The 22,491-nt window shown below is 39.1% G+C and overlaps 2 protein-coding genes across 5 annotated transcripts; one reads left to right on the top strand and one right to left on the bottom strand.

Annotated features, from left to right (window-relative positions):
• Nucleotides 1–9,737: 9,737 nt before the first annotated feature.
• stx7l (syntaxin 7-like) lies at nt 9,738–16,316 on the bottom strand. 2 transcript variants are annotated; one of them, XM_082506565.1, is made up of 10 exons: nt 16,227–16,316; nt 14,544–14,636; nt 14,367–14,436; nt 14,019–14,109; nt 13,381–13,518; nt 12,045–12,094; nt 11,861–11,951; nt 11,675–11,747; nt 11,458–11,540; nt 9,738–11,198 (listed from the first exon to the last, which is right to left on the bottom strand). In XM_082506565.1, exons 2-10 carry the CDS (start codon nt 14,626–14,628, stop codon nt 11,103–11,105), a joined length of 777 nt encoding a protein of 258 aa, XP_082362691.1. In that variant the 5' UTR covers nt 14,629–14,636; nt 16,227–16,316; the 3' UTR covers nt 9,738–11,102. The 2 variants fall into 2 exon arrangements, with proteins under 2 accessions (XP_082362691.1, XP_082362692.1); XM_082506566.1 differs by having other exon boundaries at nt 12,045–12,091.
• A 91-nt stretch (nt 16,317–16,407) lies between these two features.
• LOC309689884 (protein LEG1 homolog) lies at nt 16,408–22,245 on the top strand. 3 transcript variants are annotated; one of them, XM_082506564.1, is made up of 9 exons: nt 16,408–16,483; nt 19,457–19,770; nt 19,930–20,013; nt 20,086–20,159; nt 20,383–20,487; nt 20,743–20,861; nt 21,460–21,601; nt 21,717–21,813; nt 21,903–22,245. In XM_082506564.1, the coding sequence occupies exons 2-9, from the start codon at nt 19,473–19,475 to the stop codon at nt 22,052–22,054; spliced, it is 1,071 nt and encodes a 356-aa protein (XP_082362690.1). In that variant the 5' UTR covers nt 16,408–16,483; nt 19,457–19,472; the 3' UTR covers nt 22,055–22,245. The 3 variants fall into 3 exon arrangements, with proteins under 3 accessions (XP_082362690.1, XP_082362689.1, XP_082362688.1); XM_082506563.1 differs by lacking the exon at nt 16,408–16,483 and adding an exon at nt 18,173–19,007; XM_082506562.1 differs by lacking the exon at nt 16,408–16,483 and having other exon boundaries at nt 19,072–19,770.
• The last annotated feature ends 246 nt before the right edge of the window (nt 22,246–22,491 follow it).

The raw sequence follows: 22,491 nt of genomic DNA, 5'->3' as shown, positions 1-22,491 counted from the left end.
CTCACGGTTTCGTGGATGTCCACACATCTCCAGCATGCTCGTGACAGCAAGCTGTGTTTGCGGAGCACCATTCATTCGATCACCATCATCTCTCCACCCATCGAACCCTCTTAACCCTTGACCCCGTCCACCTGCCTCCTCAAACACGCTTGTGCACACACTGTTAACACCTCTTCCTCTGTTAGCTCTTTCCGTCTCTGACGTCAAAACCCCTGTCAGTGAAGCTCATTAACAGGTATATCTCACTTGAGACTCAAGTCTATGGAATCCACAAACATGGAATCACATTCTTACTCACGAGACGTTTAAAATGATTTAAAATTGTATTTTTTTAAACATCTTTTTCAGTCTCTGAAAATGGTTGGGGAGGAGAGAGAAAGAGGTGTTTCATTATACACATGTAAACACTTAATGTCAGTAACTCTAATGACCACGCATATTCTTGAGGACTCTCCATAAGGCTGTGTGCAGCGTACAGGTTACCTCATTCTTTTCCTTTCCATTACAATTATATTTTCTGGTTTGCTCTTAGCCCTCCAATGAGCTACCATGGAATGAGAGGAAACAGAAAATGGTGTGGATTTGTTTCCCCGACCGCCTAAAACCATGCAGTTAGCATGGAAGACTGTATACCATCTCAATATTTTAAGTGTAACTGTGGTTCAACAGGAACTAGAAACTAGAGCCAAATTCCTACACTCCCACCGTGACATACACCCACAATTTATTACCCGCCATTATGGAAACCAAGAATCAAATATCTACCAGGATCCAGACTCTAATTCCAATGGTCCACCATGAAGTTAAATCTTACCACTACATAACAATAACAAGAGCTGGATTCTGGCGAGGCCATGGTGCTAGTGTGTGTGTGTGTGTGTGTGTGTGTGTGTGTGTGTGTGTGTGTGTGTGTGTGTGTGTGTGTGTGGTCTGACTGGTGCCCACATCCTTCCAGGACAACAACATGGCCACCTAGGAGACACACATTCATTCCTCAATTACCTCCCTGCCTTCTTCCATCCATTCCCTCATCATTCATCCTTCATTCCCTCCAACAGCGAGGCGGCTGGAGGCTATGACGTCTGTTGTGTAATACGAATTCGCCATAGTTTGTCTTCCAGCATTTTTTCCTCGTGGTGACATTCCTCTGTTCAAACAGCCTCCTACATATATAGGAGGTGATTTGAGCTGAGCAAACCACACTTGTTCACACAAGACATTTGAAGGGGAGGTTGAAGAAATCCTTCTTTACTTTGCTTCTTGTTTATTAACGAGTAAATAAATGAACGTCCTGCCCATTTGACAGTTAAATCCACTCAATCAAGTATGTCTGCAGGGTAAGCAGGACTCTAGAAGTTGATCATGCTCCTGGCTTTGGAAGATGAATTATACACACTTACCAACCAATTTATTAGGTGCACCTCGCTAATACCAGGTTGGACTCTCCTTTTCCTTTAGAACTGCTGTAAGTTTTTGTGACATAGATTCAGTAAATTCCTGGACACATTCCTCAGGGATATTGGTCCATATTGGCATGACATTGTCAGTAGCAATACTAAGGTAGAATTTGATGTTTAAACAATGCTCAGTTGGTATTTAGGTGCCCACAGTGTGCTAAGAACTATCCTCCACACCATTATACCATGATTAGCTGTTGATCTAAGCAAGGGTGGATCGATGCTTTCATGTTGTTTATGCCTAATTGTGACCCTACCAACTACAGCAGAAATGGAGATTCAACAGACCAGGCAACTGTTTTCCAAGAATCCATCCTTTCACTTCTGCTTTTTCAGGGGCGCGGGAGGCTAACCACAGTGCCATCGTGCATCTATTGTCTAATTCTGGTGAGTCCGTGTGAACTTTAGCCTCACTTTCCTGTTCTTAGTTGACTGGAGTGCCACTCAGTGTGGTCTTCTGCTGCTGTAGCCCATCTGCTTCAAAGTTTGATGTGTGTGCATTCAGAGATGCTCTTCTGTATACCCTATTTGCAGTGTTGGGTAAGTTACTTTAAAATAGTAACTTAGTTACATTACTAGTTACTTCTCTCAAAAGTAACTCAGTTACTTCAAGTTACTCGTTACTTTCAAAGTAACTAGTTACTAGGCAAAGTAACTTTGGTTTTACTCAGAATTCTCTTGTTAATGTGTTGCTTCCATAACTTTGCAGTCTTCTAGCTTGCTTACTTGCCACAAGTGCACTGTGCCACCTACCAATAGAAAGGAAAAAATAATGTGCACATTTCCACGAGAGAAATCCCACGCCTGGACCGTCATTGACTGCTGCCATGATTCTAGCCTACGTCACAGCGTCATGTGCGCTTTTTACATCCAACACAAAAACTGCAGTCGTGGTTCTTTCGATTGTACTCAGAACTCGGAAATTCTGCCTTCTGAATAGGAAGATGTAGGCAACACCAGACTGCAGATGAGCTGCATACAGGGCTGGACTGGGACAGAAAATTGGCCCGGACATTTTGACTAGAGACCGGCCCACCATTATAGGAAAAATCATAAAGCCTTTGAATGAAAATAAACACTGTTGTGACAGTGATGTTCACTGTTCTGATGGTATATATGCATCAATCTATCAATCGTTTGTTGTAAGATTCAGATAATTATTTTTTAAAAGCTAGACATTTTAAATGAGAATAAGAAAGAAAAGTATTTCTTTGTGCCCCCCTCTCCCCGTTAATGCCCTACATGGACCCCTGGCAACACTTTGCTAGATCCGCACCTGCACAGTTACCAGCTGTCAGCTACCTAAAAAAGGATCCTGGTGTTATTTGTCTCTCAGAAACAGTTCATAACTTTCCTTCAACTCATTCATGTCACCTAAAAGGTAAACCTGTTTCTCAATAGCTGATCAAGCTTAAACGTGCTGCTGTTGTTTAGCGCGACTGGTTTCCTCTTTCGGCGCAAAGTGGGCGATAAACAAACAAGAGAGCCGATCAGCTGATCATTGATCAGTTTCATGATTGAAGTAGAAACAGGAGAGAGAGAGGGTGAGAGGATGAGAGAAGAAGAGGCAGCTGTGCAGCGTAAACACAGAATAACTCCAGCTTTGTGCCTTTTCCATTGTAGCTGAATTACGGGACAAACTGTTCCTTTTCACCTCAATAAGAAACGCGTAATATTTTCTCTGAATACCAGACGGGACGGTTGGCAACTCTAATAACTTATGAACAAAATAAAGTGCAACATCATTAACTTCATAGCACCACCCAGCTGTATAGAAACTCCGTCATGCTAGCTAGCACGCAGTACGGAAAAAGTCAGAATAACGAAAATAAACTCCACCTAAACTTGGTTCATATCTGACCCAGAGAGACTGCAGGTCATAACTTCTTACCTGAAGTTCAGTTCACACTCGGACCGGCGGCCGCCTCGGGTCTCTTTTCCTTCTGCGTCCCCTTTCCTTCATCCACCTGCTGCCTCCACCACTTGCTAATGTTACTGAATCTGTGGAAGCTCTGCGATGCCACCACACGAAGTAACGAGTAACGACCCTATCTAAATCCCAGTAACGAGTAACGCGTTCCTGATTTTGGCATAATAACTAGTTACCGTGCTCGTTACCACAATAATAACGTAGTTACTGTAACGCGTTACTTAATAACGCGTTAGTCCCAACACTGCCTATTTGTAATCAGTGTAATGAGTTTCCTTTAATTATTTATTTTTACCTATTCGAGTTACTGTTGCCTTCCTATGAGCTCAAAGCATTCTGGTCATTCTGCTCTGATCGCTGGCATCAACAAGGCATTTTCTCCCAGAGAACTGCAGCTCACTGGATATTTTCCTCTTTTTTTAGACCATTTTAGAGATGGTCATGTGTGAAAATCCAAGTAGATCAGCAGTTTCTAAAAATTATTTGAACAGCCCATTTGACACCAACAACCATGCCATGTTCAAAGTCACGTAAATCCCCTTTCTTCCCCATTCTGCCAAAGTGCTTTGAGTTGCTGAATCTGGTGATTGTAACAACCAACTTAGCAGATAAGTGTAACTGGTCACAATGGAACCAATCGTTATCAGCGTAATGTTCCTGTTAGGCCCAAGGAACACAGCCCTGTATGCTAACACATACATTCCCTCATTTTGTAAACGAGTACGTCTGCGGTAGCTTATTTTTTCATAATGTAAGCTAAGCTAAATATTCTCTCTCTTTTAAGCTAAGCTTTCCCCTTCATTAACTCACACTTAAGCCTTGTATGATAACTAGTACAGAACCTGCTCAAAACGAGGACAGTTTGCAAAGGTACGATTGAGGTTTGCAACTTTCAAGAAAATTTCTCACTGTCTGCTGCAGACAGAATAAATTACAGAAGTCAAGTGAGACTAAAACAAAACAGCAAATTAGTGCAGTTTAAAATAAAAAAAAATAAGCTGAAAGAAGCTAAAAAGCTAGTAGTAGAGTTACTTACAGTTACTCTTTAAGTTTATCCATCACCCTCTATCAGGTGGTGATTTTTAGTATTTTCAATGTTTAAGTATGTCTTACTGTTAATTTAAGTACACATCCATTCATACAACATACATACAATTCAGATTCAGATTCAGAAGTGGCACACTGTCATTGGCACAAAGAGGCCTGTAAAGCTATACTTAAGTAGAAATACTGCTAATAGTACTATGTTTTTAATCAACTCAAGTTTAAAAAACAAAACAAAAACAAAGTATGTCAGTTAAAATTAAAAAACAAACAAACACTAAATTCAGCTTGGTAAATGTAATCTTTTAGCCCTACATCTGAGCCAGACGATGCCAGTCCCTTATTCTTACTAACCTGGACACTAAAAAGGAAAGTCCCTTACATTTCTGCCTCTTTGATCCCTGATGGTAAATATCAGCCTGGTTTGGTGTTTACCAATTGGTTATTGAAGTTTTTTAAGCATTTACCACAAACTCCTTGTGGCCTTTTTACGAGAAGCCGTTAGACTTCAAAAACACAGTATTTACTTTGTCTCAATGTCATTTCTTTGTTGTGTTTTTCAGCACAGGGAGATACACAGTTTTTCACAGGTGCACTCTTTGGCGTGTGTGACATTCGATTTTTAGCTTTGAAACAGCAGGTGAGTGCAGCGGTTTCACCTCAGCGTGGAACATCCTGTCACATAACTGAGAGCTACTTCCTCCTCAGGAAAAAAAACATCAATATTTACTGGAATACACAGAAGCCTCCAAATCCAACCCTCCCCCCTAACCCACAGCATGCTTTTCTGTTCTAGTGCCAGTTGTCATCCCACCAGTGAGAGCTGTACCTCATCTTTATTTATGACCTTTTTTATTCTAATATTCATACACCGCAGAGAGGACATTTTGACAGCAAACATTCTGCATTCCTTCTGCTAGACTCCAAAGTAAAGTTTACATTCCTGGGATATTGGGTGGAATGCTGCCCTCTGCAGCTCTGGACCCCCTCGAGGAATACAAGTGGATGGAGACTGGGATGCTTAAGGAGAGGTTATGCAACACAAACTTTATTTAGAAAGTCCAAAGTCCTTATCTCAACATTACAGAGACAACCTGAGATTGCAGAAAGAGAGTGAAGACACTGAGACAAGAAAGTAATTGAGTTGACTTGTCCATTCTTCTGTTTACTGAACTTTAGATGATTTGAAATTAATTTCTGATTATGAGTTATGAACTTCAGCAATCCATGAGATTTAATAGCAATGAAAATACTGTCAGTAACCCTGACTACCTTCAAAATAGAGACTGGATCCTCATGAAACAAAAAATAATGAATAAAGTTATGTACAACTTATCCTAACATTGTGCAGGTCTCCATATTCCTACCATGATAGCTCTGAACCCTCAGAGTGGGGTGCGCTTCTTTAACAATGTTCAGGTTGCGTGGTAAATGTCAAGGTAACATTAACAAGAATGCTAGACCCAGTGTTTCTTAGCAGAACAGTGCATCGTAACAAGACGATCACTCGTATTCACCTAACCCATCAGTAGTTTTAATGCTGCGGCTGACTGATGCATTTAATAACAAAGTAGAATGGACAAGAGGTAGCATGAGCCATAACAACGGACAGGACAAAAGGAGGTTAAAACAAGTGGATAAAAATACGATTGATTTATGATGGGAACAAGTCTGCTGCTAACAAGATTTCAGTTGAAAAGATAAATAAGCTACTGCTCCATTGCTCCATTGGATAATAGTATTTATTAGTAGATTTGCACCCTACATCAGGAGGGGACACTTTGTCCATCTCAAGGACACTCAATGCACTGCATGGCTACTGAAGGGCTCGAAATTGTAGTTTCTTTAGGGGACAGTCTGAACTTTGATTCAAGTGAACTAACATGGATCATACACAGATGATCTAATTTAAGGAAAGATCAGAGCCCTGATTGGTTGGCCTGATTTAATTGTGTCACTACATAATGATTTGTCTGCATGTGAGCACTACTATAAAACAGCAGGCAGCAGAAGTGTTTATGTAGCTGTTCTGTTTCTGGAAAAAAGTGTTTCATAAGCACATTAACATACCACTCTAATAACATCATTAGAATGCCACTGAAAAATAAAAAGTAAGGTCATTGCACTGTGGTATATTATGAGCTTTATAGCAGCCAATACAACACTGCCCCCTGCTGGCAGCAATAATTACCTACTTTCTAATTCAGAAATGGGCTTTTTACCAAACACACCCATTATCATTAAGGTAATGTATATTATAAAGTACCTGCTGTGAAAAGTGCTTTGAATGTGGTGAGCACCTAAATTTACACATAAAGAAATGTGTTATCATTTCAAATGACTTCACTTAATGAAAACAGTTTTGTTTTCTGCATCTGGGAAAAATGCAATGAAACCTAGATTTAATGAGTCTAAAAGCATCTGTGTAAAGCAAACCAGGTAAATCTGACAAAAGATTGGATCAGGTGAATTGTAGGAAATGTAGGTTCCAGTGTTTTTGGAGCTTTTAGGGACTATAAACTGGATATAAATGGTGGACACACCCACTGTGACCTCAGCCACGGTTTCTGAACTGAGCAATTTAAATCCATGTACATGTTAGCTGCTAATTAGGGATTCCTACTAGATTAATAAACCGTCATTTCTATCCCTAAAACAGAAATACAGGCCTCTTGGACAGACTTCAAGTCATAGTATTTCAGATAGGTACTGTACATAACCCTCAAATTCCTAAGCTTATTTTGGAGCTAAACATTCAAAAGGCCATTAGAGGAACTGCCATTTCTGCCGCTTCTTGTTGGCTTCAATTTTGAGTTCCATGTTTTTAACAATGTTCTCTTTCATGTCCCTCGATCTGTTGGAAGTCTAATATTTATTACTTTGGTTCGGCCGTGACTCTGGACCAGTTGTATATCAGTTTTCTGCTCTGTGAATTAATGTAACTAGGCAATGCATAATTCAGAATTTGAGTTACAATGATCAAAATTTCTTCTCCCGTCTCTGGAAAAAAAAAAGTTGACACAAGCAATGCCACCTTCTCTTCCATTTACGTTTTTTCAAACAGCTTCTTTCAGGGAAAAAAAAGAAAAGGAAAGCTAATAGCAACTTGTTATTTCCTCTGGTCCATCTTCTGATGACGCACTAACAAACTTCACTTCAGTGAGGTCATTGTCTGTTCCAGAGGAGGTTATTATCTCCACTTTTTAACTTTTGATCGAAAGAGTGTAATTTCCATATACTATTGCTCCTGTTAGCTGTACTTATGTGATAAATTGTTTTTCTAGACACATATTATTATAAAATGATATGCATTAACACTTCCACCAAAAAGTTAAATCCTTTTAAACATAAGTCCTTTAATTTGTCCTCCAAAAGCTAAAAATCTCCAGCTTCTCTTGTGGTAACTTTGTACCCAGTCAAACTTTCCTCATCCTCCACAGCTGGGAGGTTTCTGTTGGGAAGGAAAATTCTGCTCAGCTATTTGCAGCAACCTGCTACTTTCTGTGTGTGTAAACAGCTCAAAATACTCCCTGTCCTACTGACGCTCAGTTCAACTCTTTCTGTGCCTCAGTGATGAATTTGCAACAGTGTCCAGTATTCCTCATCACTCGCTCTGCCATGGAAACTTTTGCTTTCTGCGTCACAGCAATCTGTTACTTCCACATCCGAGTCCAACTCCAACACTGTCTGTTCTGAAATATTCTAGCTACCTCAACTGCTCCCTGATCTCATCCTCTGTTGAATGCTATTTCCTCCTGTTTACATTAAACAAGAATATCATATAACCTACCATATAACGTGGATTTTTAACTATTTTCAAGGTACACTTGAAGATGTTTTCCATTAAAATTCCCATGAGGTGTACCACAAGATCTATTACTAGTCCTCTTTTCTTTTCTTGTTTTTCACTTCACTATTTATATTTAAATGCTATTTTTGTGAAATCAGAGACATTCACTTTTGTGTAAACAACACTGGGTCTGGCATAACCCCAGCCTTTAATGAAACATTTACTTAGGCCACCCTTATCTGGAAAAAATGCTGACTCAGTATTGTCACCAAGAAATAAGAACCAGCTCTCAAAAGACACTCAAAGTTTACACTCAACCCTGGGTACATACAGGTAGCAAGACTCAGATCTTGATCAGATAAATTTCCAATACTAGATTCCCTAGAAATGAGATGATGACCACTTTGTACTCTAAATCTAAAGCTTTCACAAAAATAATTGCAAATATTTACCATAGTACCAGAGGAACCAACGTTTAACTGGTTCTTGACTACTTTCTTTTTCATCTTGGTTCCATGAAACACAAAAACATGAATCTGCAAAGCAACTTCTTGGGAACCTCATGGATTTTAAAACGCTTTGATATGAATTACAGGTTTGATTTTTATGAGGCATTGTGCAAGAGGAATGCCAAGCCCATTTTGCAAAAGTCAACAGTTGGTTGCAGCCTGTTACACAAAATGCTCTCACCATGGTAACTAACTATTGACATATGTGGAGGCATATGGGGCAGTTGGTGATGACTAATTTGAAATTGAGTAATTGGTAGATTTAAATTTCATCTGGCTGTCTGTGATTTTGAGTATGGGCATACAGTAAACACCAATTTATATTAAACTTTCAGGTCATACTATAGTTTAAATCGAAATCATCACAGACTTAAGTATTGATTATCATCATTTTCTTGTCTTTCTCTCATACATATCCTTAATAATAATAATAATAATAATAATAAATAATTTTTTTTTTAAAAACTGCTCTAAATTTTGTGGATTTTTTTGTTTTTCACCGAACTCTTTCAAAACTGCCCTGGGATAGTTACAAGAACTGAATAGGAGGCTGTGAAATCTCAGCTTTTTTCCCCACCAAGAAATTTTTTTTATTTTGTGAAATTTAAAATGTCAATTCAAGTCATTAACAAAGTGCTTCGATTTTCAAAATAAAAAGGTCACAGTTGACAATGAATCTGTCTCAGCTCTAGTATGACGGGAGGCAAATCACCAAGAGGTCATAAGATCAAGAAGAAGATGAATAAGACAAAACAATCCAAACTGTTCATGGGTTAAGTTCAACCCCCCACCCCACCCACCTCCCTTTTCCCCCTCTTTCTTCCATTTGTTACTGAAAAGGAAAATGAATCAAAATAAAGTTTTAAAAATATATTTCAAAAAAATTTTTAATTTGCTATCTCACTTCAGCTTTCTACCTCCAACTTGGTAGCAGTACAACAGTCTCAGAAAGTGCATAATCTAGTTTCAAGTATCCTACAATTTTGGTTAAAAATCACTCTTCACACTTCAGATTCTGAATTTTTATTTAGCAAATAGAAGACAGTTCGCACGCACACACACATAATTTTCCATCGGGTTCAAATACAGAAGCATGACAACAACAGTGTTAGTGTTTACTAATACAAGGCAACTTAGGATACTTTGCATTAGTATATTTTGGTTTAAGATCGGTCGTCTAATTATTTGTTTTTAAAAACAAGGGATAAGAGAGTTCTCACAGAAAATAGTGACAACTTTCCTTCAGCTCTTACGTAATTTGCTCAATTAGATGCCTTTTCCTGAGAACCACAAGTGAATGCCAAATAACCTACAAATGCTCTCACTGTGTATTACTTGACTTTGCACTATTTACTGTGAATATTTTACTTCAATCCTTTGTGTGACAGGCAGTGAAATGAAAAGGATTTCCCTGACAAGCTAAAAGAAATAAGTCCCTACTGAATGTACAAACATGATTATTGGAAAAAGGAAAAAAAAAATGGGACGCTGGGTAAAACATTTTTTTCATGGTTGGCTACGTTTTCTGCATTCTGCTTTTACTTACATTTTACACAGCGCTGCCATTTTCCCAGAATTGGTCTCATAATAACAAACCCTTCCCCTTATTATTTGGAGTGTAGTCTAACGTCTTAACAGCAAGATTAAAGTTGCACTTGCTTTTATTTTTGTTATACATAAGACTGAATAAAAATCAAATCACTTGAAATATTGGAAACAACAGATAAAAACACTGTTGCCCCTCAGAGGCTTTAAATATTCTGACTGTAGTTTGGCTACATTTTACTGCAACCCACACCTAGCGCTTGTTCATTTCCACTTAATTTACATACTGCACTTCATTGTTTTATTGCTGAGAAACTTATAGTATGTGGATTTTGCATATGTAACCAGACAAAAAGAGGCAGCTGTAGCAACGTCCCCTACCAACATGCTGCTTATTGCACCCAGGAGCGTTGTGTGTATTGTGTACATTCAATTTATTGGAGCGACTCCACATTGCTAGGGCAGGACGTACTCAACAACAATGACTGCCACTAAACACGAATACTCGCCTCTTTCATCTGATAAGTCTTCCATTTCAGAGGAAACCATGCCTAAATCAGACACTGATCATGACAATAAAGCTACCAGAGCTAGATTTGCTTCACAGCAAACAAGGTTGTAGTCCTGACATTGAGGACTACAATATCTTAAAAACATAATTGATTTAAAAAAAAAAAAAAAAGCTTAAAAAAAAAAAAAAGAGACGGTGTTTCAATCTTTTTCCCCTCTGTCAGTTTTTGAAGAAGAAAAAGATTAAGAATGAAATTTCATTCTTGGTCCATGGTGATAAACACAGGAGGAGGAGGAGGAGGAGGAGGAGGAAGCCCTCAGGCTTTGAGGGAGCCCCAGATGACTAGTCCTACTACAACAGCAACAACAACCAACACTATCAATATAATGCAGATCTTCTTCCGGGAGCTTTGCTAGAAGAAAATAAGCAGAAGGAATTTAATGTTTTTGAATTTTCTTTCCTTTATGATCTAACTAATAAGTTGATTAAATGATGTAGAGTCATGCACACATTCTGCTTTACAGAAACGGGCTCTAACAACCAGTCTTGCTTTACTAATCCAAGTTAAAATCTCATTTTTCTAGCATTTATTACAGCTCATCTGTCTTTTCATACTCCTGTTCCTCACCACTTCTGTCATATCATACATTAAGATATCTCTGTCACATTACCTGGTGGCCTGCAGCTCGGGCCAGCTGGTGCACCCCTTTCTGGATATTGGTCTCGGTATTCTCCACGTTGGCTTCTATGCTATCTGCAGGAAACAAAACAAAATACATAATTTACTTGCGGTAAGAGTAGAAACTGCACAATCCTGCTCACTGAGCCGTAAACTGTCAATGTGAAGCTGTTACACCTGTCAGCATTAACTTACTGAAAGATTCTTACCTATCATGTCTCCTTGCTCGTGGACCATCACACCCAGGTCCTTGAAGATGTCATTTATGTCTACGATGTCAGACTAAAAATCAAGAGAGCCGGTCCATATTCAAGAGGCACTTACAGTATGTTTGTGACTTTGTGTTTGTGGAATTTTCTTTGCACAGATATTAGGTGTTGAAATTTGATCCCTACCTCCAGCTGCCTTAGAGCTGATTCTCTCTCCTGGATCAGTCTCAGATCTTCTTCAGTGACAGCGTCAGCCTGAACCTGTATCTGGGAATCACTGCATACAGATGCAACTAGAGTAGTTAAAACATTATTTACTATAATAATAAAAAGCAGAAAGAATAATACTGTTCAGAAACAGTGGGCTTACCTCGGTATAGGAGGAACATTTCGAAAGCTGTCTTCAGGCTGACCACCCTGCTAGAAGTCAATTGAACACATTTAAGTCTTATTGTTGCAAATCTGCAGAGGTCCTTCTATTCCTGATTATGGGTATAGCAATGATTCAGTAAGTACAGAATGTCCTTTGCTGCAATATGTAAGTAAAAGAAAAAGAATTATTCAGTATTTGCAGAACACTTCATTGTTAAAATATATGCATGGCCAAGTTGAATAAATTCACCTTGCAGCTTTATTTACTGTGCAAAAATAAATTATTAAACATAGCAGCAGTAACACGCTGTTCCTACTTATCAGCAGCATAGCAGATAAAAAAAAAACAACTTTGAGTGAAGCGAGATAAGCAAGAGTGAGATACGGGAACACAGCTGTGAGTGGGTCCAATCATGGGAATCTGTGACTACAACAATCACAATTAAAGATACTTTTTGATTCACAATCATGTGACAGCTTCATGTGAAACTACTTCTGAACTGACGCCTGCGGTTACAACAATTTTAAGAGAGGAGTGAAACTGTAACCAGCTGTGACTATTTCAAGCAAGCACTGTGGTGGAATACAGTGCAATAACAATTTTATGTGGATTTTTGTAAAAATAAAAAAGTAGACATTTCTCAGCAGAAGCCGACATACTGATGAGAGAAACCCAACAAGGTTTGTGAACGAGCACTTTGTGGCAGTGGGGAGAGAAAGATAACCCCCTTAACATGCAGCAGAACTACACTCAGCGATGGTGACCATCTGCCTCGGCAGGCTGGGGAGAGGGGAAGCAGAGAGTGAAAACAGTAAGAAACACGAAAGTGAGAACAAACACTAGTGAAATCTGCTGCTGAAAGGAAAAAGGCAGTGAGCCTTGATGTACAGCACCTACTTGTTTTGCTGGATTGTTAGTGCAAAGCTTAAACAAGCTACTAAAAAGCTTTGCATAAAACCATTTTTTATTTTATTTTCTATGGTTTCAAGAATGTCTAATTTTCAAGTCTCTACTCTTCTGTAGGTTTTCAATAGGATACCAAACATATTCTCCTCTGCTATCCATCACAAGCACTTATGCTGACAAAAATCGCCTGTATGTGTCGTCCAGTTTATGGCTAAGCAGAAAAACACAACACTTCTTAAACAGCACTTCACACGCGTGTCAAAAGACCTGAATTCCGTCTAAATCTACGCAATGATGTAATATATGTGTTTACATTTATAGCAGTGGCTTCACCCCACTCTCATACTCCCATACAGTACCTATTTTATAACTGTCGTTTAATGCTCTACCCAACAACTTGGTGATCTGATGACAGGCAGTTACTTACAGACAGTCTGGAGCTGGCTCTGACTCTGGCCACAAACTCCTTCTCTTTGCTGGCGGCATCTCGCTGCGACTTTTGAAAGCTGTTCAGAGCAGCGGAGAAGTCGTTCAGCAGGCGCTCTCTCTGTATCTTTCTCTGACGCTAAAGTAAACACAAAAATATTGTAAACAGATGAACAAATGGACTTGTCAGAACTATGGTCTGTAGTTAATCAGTCTGGTATGGTACCACAGATTCTACAGAAAAGATGGATTACAATGTTCATTGGTCAGTGGACTGCTATTTTGAACATTTAGATGTTGCCATGGTTTCTTTGGAACTACAAGTAACCACTTTGAATGAAAGAGTGAAGCGCTATGATGTGATATATAAATAACAATTATAGCTAAGAAGAAGCCAAAAGCATTTTTGTTTCAATCTGTCAACACGTTTATTTCTGCAGTGAAGCTGTGAAGTTGGGCATTTAACATGGGAGTCTATGAAGACTGACTCAATTTTGTAACCAGGCCCCAGGGACATGTGAGGAACTACAGCCTTTGTGCCAGTGAGTTTATTTTTCAGACAGAAAGAGAGGTTGTTCTTTGTGGTTTGCTTGACTGTGACAAACCTTTTAGATCAGGAAGACTTTAGAAACTCATTACCTGATCAGGTCCGACTGGGAGTGCAGTAAAAGCTTTCATCAGTCGGTCAGTCTCCTTTGCCAAGTGGTTGCCTTGTTGCTGCTTCTGTTGACTAATGACATTAAAAAATGAATTTGTTAAAGTAGAGAATAGTACTCAGACATTACAAAGACAAAGGATGGTAGGCATAATACTGTGCATAGGTTTAAAAGGAATCAGAAGTAATTTAGAGTATATAAAAAAAATTAGCCGGCATTAAACATTGCTGTAATAGTCTAACATTTTCTACGCTTGCACATTTACACTTTCACTAAGATACTTCTGATAACAGCCCAGGTATGTAAATCCAACCAAGCCCCAGTAACTCACATCGTCTGTAGTAGCTGGCTGCTGTCCTGTTCAGTTCCCAGCACAGAGATTGCCCTTTGCAGCTCGGAGGCTGGCAAGAAAGTCACAGAGAAGCATGTTGTTTATTTGTATTGAAGTGTGTCCACGTGTTGGACGCGCTGGCTGACAATAATGCGTTTTTATGTGTGCATTTCTTACTCAGCAGTGTGATCTTCTGGATGTTGGAGCTGATCTGGTTAACCAAAACACTGGGCTCCTCTGGAATCCCAGCCTGGTAGGCCATGATGAAAGCTACGAGGACACACAAGACCACAGGCTTCACTCGATTCGCTCATGAGTTAACAGTGAGATCTAATTAGCGTCTGGAGTCAGCTCACTGTTCTCGTGACTGTCATGTGTAGAAAAAAAAAAGGAAAAAAAAAAAAAAAAGAGGCTTTCGGGGTGAAAGCATTTGTGTAGATATAGTATAATCATTGTATTTTGCAAATTTCCAAGAAGAGATGTTGCAACTGTGTTTCTATTTATGGCGTCTTTGACATTAGTACAGCATTAAATACAAGATAAAACAGTGATTTCTGTGATCTCCTCTCCCCAAAAATGATGCAACGTTTGTGACACCCCCTTACATTTCACCTTCTTTCTACAGGTTTTCATCTTGAAGCAAAGCTCCAGAAATATCTGTTGAGAAGCTCACTACTATCTTTCACTGGGTGCTTCTTAATACTCATGAACTCAGTCTGAGGTTTTATTCTCACACAACACAGTAAAGCCTGCCACACGGCTGGTGTCCTCATTGCTCACAGTGTTTAATAAATTTGAGTTCAGAGCTCTGAGAAGGCAAGTTTATTTCTTTTATACAGGAATACAGTGGACCCACCCCCAAACACTGAGTACAGTGTGTGATTAGTCACAGTAAGCTTACGCTTCAAGCTAAGAGGAGCAAGGCTGGAAGCTGAAATAGTAAAGTGAAGGAGTGGCTTAAATAAATCACTTTATAATATAACTCATGACCTAGAAATGGTTCAGAGGTCCAGCTTCTTTGGAATGTGATACTGTAAACATGAGTAACCTGAAACAATAAAAAATACTGTAACAATAACAAGTTTTATGCTGGTACTTATCCACTAAAAACACTGCGAAACTAATACACTTACATTATTGAGGGATCACACAAATGATCATTACAGCTAAAATGATTTGATATCAATGCTGTGAAATAAAATATTATAAATATGCTGCAGAATTAAAATATTTTCATCTTTTAACCTTAAAAAAAAAACAGCTATCAAGGCCAAAAGGAAAGTCCTACAGTCTGATAAAGGTGCTCATATCATACTGTACAACCTGAAGTGAAGGAGTGTTGGGCCGGGAATATTTAGCACAAGCTCCTCATGCAGACTTCCTGACTCAAAAAAGACTGAAACTTAATATGCAAATAGCCACCTGCTAAGAAACTGTCACAGTGACAGGATATTTCTCGTTTGCTTTAATTAAAAATTAAAGTGTGAGTGCATGTTCTGTTTCTGTCTCCTTGCCAACAAGGAAAAAATGCGGAAATCACCAGAGTATTTTTTTATGCCATCAACATGAACGGATAAACTGCAAATACTTAGTTATGACCTACTTGTGTTTGTTGGGGTTAACGCTGTCCTAATGTTACCTGTACACTGCTCTTCATTTTAACATTAGCGGGTTTAAGAGTCATGAAGTTACAAGGGAAGTCAGTATGAAGATGTTTGTCGCTTTTCGTTGTAAAACAAAACAAAAAAACTTAAAAATACGAAACAACCTCGTAAAAATACGTTGGTCGTCTAAAACGTTAGTGAAATTGTCAAGAATGACTAAAAGTTTACTTGAGTTGTGTAAAAGTTTGAACTTTACCTTTCTCGTGACTTGTTTCTTGCGTCGTTGTGCTTCCTGATTTTTACTTTTGGCCACTCCTCCGTCACATGATGTCTGCTGCACTCCCAGCGAGATCGCAGCTGTAAATTAAAGGTGTCAAACGGTAACATAATGCAGGCCAGAAAAGTATAGAAACAAAAAACTGTCCTTTTCTTAAAAACAGAGCAACGACGCAGCACAGGTTAAGTGCTTCATGATCTTTCATTCTTAGGTATTTATCGGCTGTAGGCTACCAGGTGAGATGCTGGTTCGTGGGCAGGTGAGGGGTCCAAATCAGTTCCAAAAATGCTAGTTTACACTGGACAACATCAGTGCTTTTAGTTAGTGTAAGAGCCATAAAAAGGATTATAATTCTGTTTAGGTCTTGGGTGTCATATATGATGCTCGGGGCCCAGAATCGGCCTAATAAATTGAATTCACATTGAATTGAATACATTCCTTTTAAATCGTGGGCCAACTTTACAAAAGCCCCTTTCTCTGAACGTAAAGACGTTTAACAGCACAATTAATCCCCTTTTATATAAGAAACAATTAGTGCAATTTCAACCTCACACCTATGCCGTTTTTCTACATGGTAAAGTTGGCTGGTTGGTTTCCACAGTGTGTTTTTTAGCCTGTTTCCTTCCCATCGTGCCCAACTAGTCACTGCAGATGGCCTCCCCTTGTTGAGCCTTGTTCTTCCAGAGGTTTCTTCCTGTTAAATGGAAAGTTTTTTATTCCCACTGTCACAATTTGCTTTCTCATAGAGGGTCATTTGATTGTAGCAGTTTTCTCACTGTTATTGTAGGTTCTTTACCTTAAAATATAAATCTACTTTTGATTTGGCATTAAGTAAAATTTAATTGCACTATGTGTGCAGAAATGTGCACAACAATATAAGTATGAATGTGTAAAGTGTGTCCATGTGCTTCAGTGTGTATGTATGTTACTAGTCTAGTTGATTCATGTAGGGTGTTCACTTCTATGTGCATGAGTTTCCAGTCCAGACTCTGAGTACTGAGCTTTCTGAGGCCTGAAGGAAGAAACTGTTGCACTGACTGGAAGTGAGGGACTAGATGTTCTGGTACATCTTGTGAGGCGGCAGGAGAGTAAAAGGTTTGTGTCAGGTGTGTGGGGGATCATACACAATGATGGTGGCTTTGTGAATACAGAGTTTGTGGGAAATGTCCTTGAAGGTGGGGAAAGAAACAGTGGTCCTGCAGCTAACATGGGTCATAACTGATTAACCACAACAAAAACAAACAACTGACAGGTGAAATGAATACATTCATTATCTCTTTGCAATGCAGCGTTTTCATGGAAAACCTTGTATTTTAAAATTCTTGTGAATGTTACTTTTACAGGTGTCTATCCACCAAATATTTCACTAGCACCCTCCAATGGCAGCATCCTCCTATTTGCATAAATCAAACTCCTCAGATCCCAACCTGAACATTCACGAAGGAGCCAGAATAGATCATCCACGGTGGACACACCAACAAGACCAAAGGGCTCATGTTCATGCATTAATGGGCCAGAACTGAACTGTGTACAAATGATGGATGTAATGTAAATGTGTCAGTCTCTAAAGCGCTTTGGTTCACCTTCTGTGGTTTATATGTGCTAGACTGCCGGTTCAAGCCCCAGCTTGGACAGTCTCGGTCGTTGTGTCCTTGGGCAAGACACTTCACTCGTTGCCTACTGGTGGTGGTCAGAGAGCCCGGTGGCGCCAGTGTCCGGCAGCCTCACCTTTGTCAGTGCGCCCCAGGGTGGCTGTGGCTACAATGTAGCTTGCCATCACCAGTGTGTGAATGTATGTGTGAATGTGTGGATGACTGGATGTGTAAAGCGCTTTGGGGTCCTTAGGGACTAGTAAAGCGCTATATAAATACAGGCCATTTATACATACATGCCACCATATTGCTGAAAGATATTTCTTTTTAATTTGCTACCCTACTTTACATATAAAATTGGCTTTGCTTTCAGAATAATGCAGAATCTGGATTAAATAGTATTACCTAACAGTTCACTTGCTAACACCACCTCAACTTTTTAAAATTGTAGTTATAATTTGGTTCTTGGTGTTTACTCCATGGTAATTGGTAATTACTCCGTGGTAATTTTACAAAACACATTATGATGTTACATAAAGCTATGAGACATGTTCTGTTTACCAGACGCATCAGGCACATCAAAGTTCACTCAGATTAACCAAATCAATAACAGTCTTAACTTCTGTATCCAGTACAGACTCACTGGAGTATACTGCACTTTGTTAGGTGCACTGGTTTGACTGATTCTTAAGGTGATTCTCTAATCAGCCAATCTCATGGCTGCAACTACATGCATAGACATGTAGACCATATCTAAATGTCCAGGCACATAGCCAAGGCCAAGATAACCTAATGAAGTTCAAACTGAGGATCAGAATGGGGATGAAAGGTTATAGTGGCTTTAAAGGTGTTGGTTGTTGTGGGCTGGTCTGGCTCTTTTAGGAATTTCCCCACTCAGCCATCTCTAGGGTTTCCAAAGAAAGGTCCAAAAAAGAGAAAAAAGACTGTTTCAAGATTATAGTAAGGCAACAGTATCTCAAATAACCACTGAACCTTGAAGCAGATGGGCTCCAGCAGCACGCTGGATGCCACTCCTATCAGCCAAGAACATAAAACTAAGGCTATGGTCAGCACCTTGTTGAGTGTGTGACACAAAGAATTAAGGCAGTTCTGATGAGAAAAGGGGGCCCAACCTGGTGCGAGCAAGGTGTAACTAATGAAGTCTTCGGTGAGTGTATGTGAAAGTAAATTTTATGAGTTTTTCCAGATAAAAAGTGTTATCTTTGGCTACTTAAGGGGGTAAAAATCTGTATAATTTTTCCAAGGATTCTTAGAATTTATTTGGGGTTTGTGTTTCCAGATTCAATTTACTGATGGTATCACTGTATCACTATAAAAGTTGTGGATTTGGGTTCATGTAAACAAATCAGCTTGAACAATGAACAGATGTACTTTGCACTGAACTCAGTATTCTATGTTTGGACAAAATTGAGCTCTATGTACTTAAATTCTCTTATCTGTTGGTCAGGGTCCAGTGAGCCATATGTCACATGGACTAATGTGATTGGTGCACATCTGCATGCACTGACTTTGATATTCAGAGAAGTTACAAATGCTGTATTTAAGGGAAAACTCTCAGTCCAGAGTAGCTGCTCTTGACTCTGTCCTTCTCTGCAGACCCAACACCTCAGTCATGCTTCGTTTGCTGGTCCTTGGCCTTGTCCTGGCATGTGCAGTGTCTCTCAGCAGCTCTGCAGTAATTCTAGAAAATGGCGCTCCCATCCTTTGGGCACAAACGGCCAGCCAAGTGACTGAGTTGCCAATGCACGATGGGATTCTGGTTCCAGACCCCTGGAACTACCTTCACCGCATGAGTTTATACCGGCTGATGATAGCTGCTACAGACCCCTTCATGGGATCCATGGGGACAAATGCTACTGACAGTCCGCTGTGGGGACTGCCACTGCAGCTCGGATGGATGTTAACTTCAGGTGAAGTCAAAGTATCATTTCTTTTTTTTTTTTTAAGTCAATAATAATCCTTTCATCACAATTTAACAAACTTTGTAGTACAAAACTGAATAAAGAGCCTCCTAATAATGTAACTAACAAAGAAACAAGACCACAGCTAATGATCTGTTGTTTTTACAGGGCGTCTCGCTGATCCAACGGGTGCAACAACTTGTGGCCTGGAAGCAGAGCCTTTGTGCATTTCTACCCAGAGTTGGTGGGCCTGTAAGTACAAGAAACAAATGCATAAAAAATAAACACAGGGGGAATACAAATGACCTCTTTATGTTTCTCCAGGTGTGAACTATTTTGCATCTGTACTTCCCTTTCTGTCTGCTGCACAACAGGGCTTCATGGGAGCAGGAGCTCAGGTATTATCTTAAACTGAAAATGAACACTTTGAAAATAAAACAACAACAACAACAACCGCAATAATAATAATAATAATAAGAAGAAGAAGAAGAAGAAGAGGACACTTTTTCATGCCATCACACAAATATTTGCAGTTTAAATAATAATGAATATGACCATTTTGTATTATTTATAATGTATGTTATATAGTGCATATTATCATGTATGTTATTACATTACCAGGTCCAGATGCAGGTGCCTGCAGGAGTACAGGACTATTGTACAACTTATGCTGACTGTAAAGCTAAATACCCTGATGCCATGTCTAAGTGGGATGCTTTTTTTCAGGTATTGAAACACAGATATACACTGGTACATATACACACAGTTTCTATTCACATCATATTATCCCGCAATTTTAAAGGGGAACTGAACTTGTATTATTTTGCCCTTAGTAGAAAACATTACATTTTAAAAAGTCGGGGCCATGTGCCATTATAGTTCAAAACGGGTCTGTTTTCCCTGAATGCACCCGCTTTATGAAGCAACAAAGCTACATTGCTGAAATAGGTGTACTCCTTTAATTGTTCATATTGTTTTAAGGGTCTGAAGACTACTAGTGAATCTCTTCTGCCTGATGATGTGAAGAAAGACACTATCCTTGGTGTCTACTGGGATGCCCTAATGGCTTCAACCTATGCCTCTGCAGCATGTAATCCCAGGTAATTTCTTTTACTTTTACTGTAACCATGTTGCTTATTAATTGTAGACTATATCATTTTCATTTTTTATTCTACTGCTGTAACACAACACCCCTTGTTAGATCAATAAAGTATCTATTTTTATCTATCATAAAATCTATCATTTTAATGCATTTCATTAGTAAACATTTACACATACCCTCCTCCCCCAGTCACCCATCCTGTTTTTACATATTACAAATCATGTACACACACATTCATACATGACAATGACATTGACTAAATCTACTTCATCTTTTTTTTTTCTGGCAGTCTTGTTAGTTTTAGCAGTGTCAGTACTCTTTCCAGCACAAATTTTAACATCAATGCCCTTATTACCAATACTAATGATGCTGGAAAAAGTATTAAAGAAAAAGTGATCACTATCCTTATTATTTATAAATGTTTATAAACAAAAAAAAATTTGTCCACTGAACTATTTTTGGTAGTTCAGTGCACACCAAAACTACCAAGGACGAGGCCTTGCTGTTTTTCCCTGCAAGTGGTCAAAAAAGCCAAACATTTATCTCAAATTTCAGCTCTCTTAATCTCAGCTTCTGTGTTCTCGCTTCTCCTACAGGCAGAGCCACTATTCCTCTGTAGAAGTGTCATTTGCTCACAGCTGGCTGAACTCAGCAGAATATGTAGCAGCAGCTCGATTCCAGACCAACATGGAAAAAGCAGTGCTTTTCCTAACCCCTCTGCCAAGTCGGATTTTACAGGTACATATCTTCAACCTTTTCCATCTGTTTATTTTACACATCACTTCTTTTTTTCTGAAACACACAAAGTGAGAGAAGGCTTTTGTCCATTCTCCGTTCTGTCTTATCATTTTAGGAGGGCGACAGCGCCCCTAACATTGCTGATCTGACTGCAGAGGAGAACCACACACTGTATATCTTCAGCTGGATGAAGACTATTGACAGTCTGCTTGGTAGGACACACACACACGCACACAAGCAAACACAAAATATTATTGCTAAGATTTTATTTTAAGTTATGCTCATGATGATGATCTACCAGGTGGGACATTGGTGCGTCTGTGGAAAGGTGCCATGTGTTCAGTAAACACAAGGCAAAAAGGTGCACAGGTGCTGGAGCAGCTCCTCCTGAATCCCAGCTTTGCTACAAGCACTTTCCTGTCCATCATCTCTGAGATGACTACAAGCTGCTGAGTCAAACACACAAGATAAATACATAACGGTATTAATTTTTTCTCCTGAAATTATTTTTTTTCTCCTGTTTAATGGACATTTTTGTCCATTTTTGTCCATTAAACAAAGTTGTTTTGTCACTGGCTTTTAAGGTCAACTTGTTGCACTTATCTGTGGTGTATACTTGGCAGTACATTAAAGTAATTTCTTGGCTCCAGTTCAACTAGTGTTCTAAAATGTGTCTCACAGATTTGTTTTTTTAAGTTTTTTTCCACAAATAATTATTTTCCAGCAATATGTTTCCACTGTAGTACAGCTACTTCTACTACTTAATTAAGGATATGATTTAAAAAAAAAAAAAAAAAAGCTCTGCTAGATGGGTTTATAGTTTAGCTCAAGCATGATCTCACGATCTGATCTCATTTAAAACAAATTCTCAATGATTTTGACCTATGCCT

Source organism: Aulonocara stuartgranti (assembly GCF_965226115.1).
Source record: "Aulonocara stuartgranti genome assembly, chromosome: 15".
NCBI classification, from domain to species: Eukaryota; Metazoa; Chordata; class Actinopteri; order Cichliformes; family Cichlidae; genus Aulonocara; species Aulonocara stuartgranti.
This window is presented reverse-complemented; position numbering and strand designations above follow the sequence as displayed.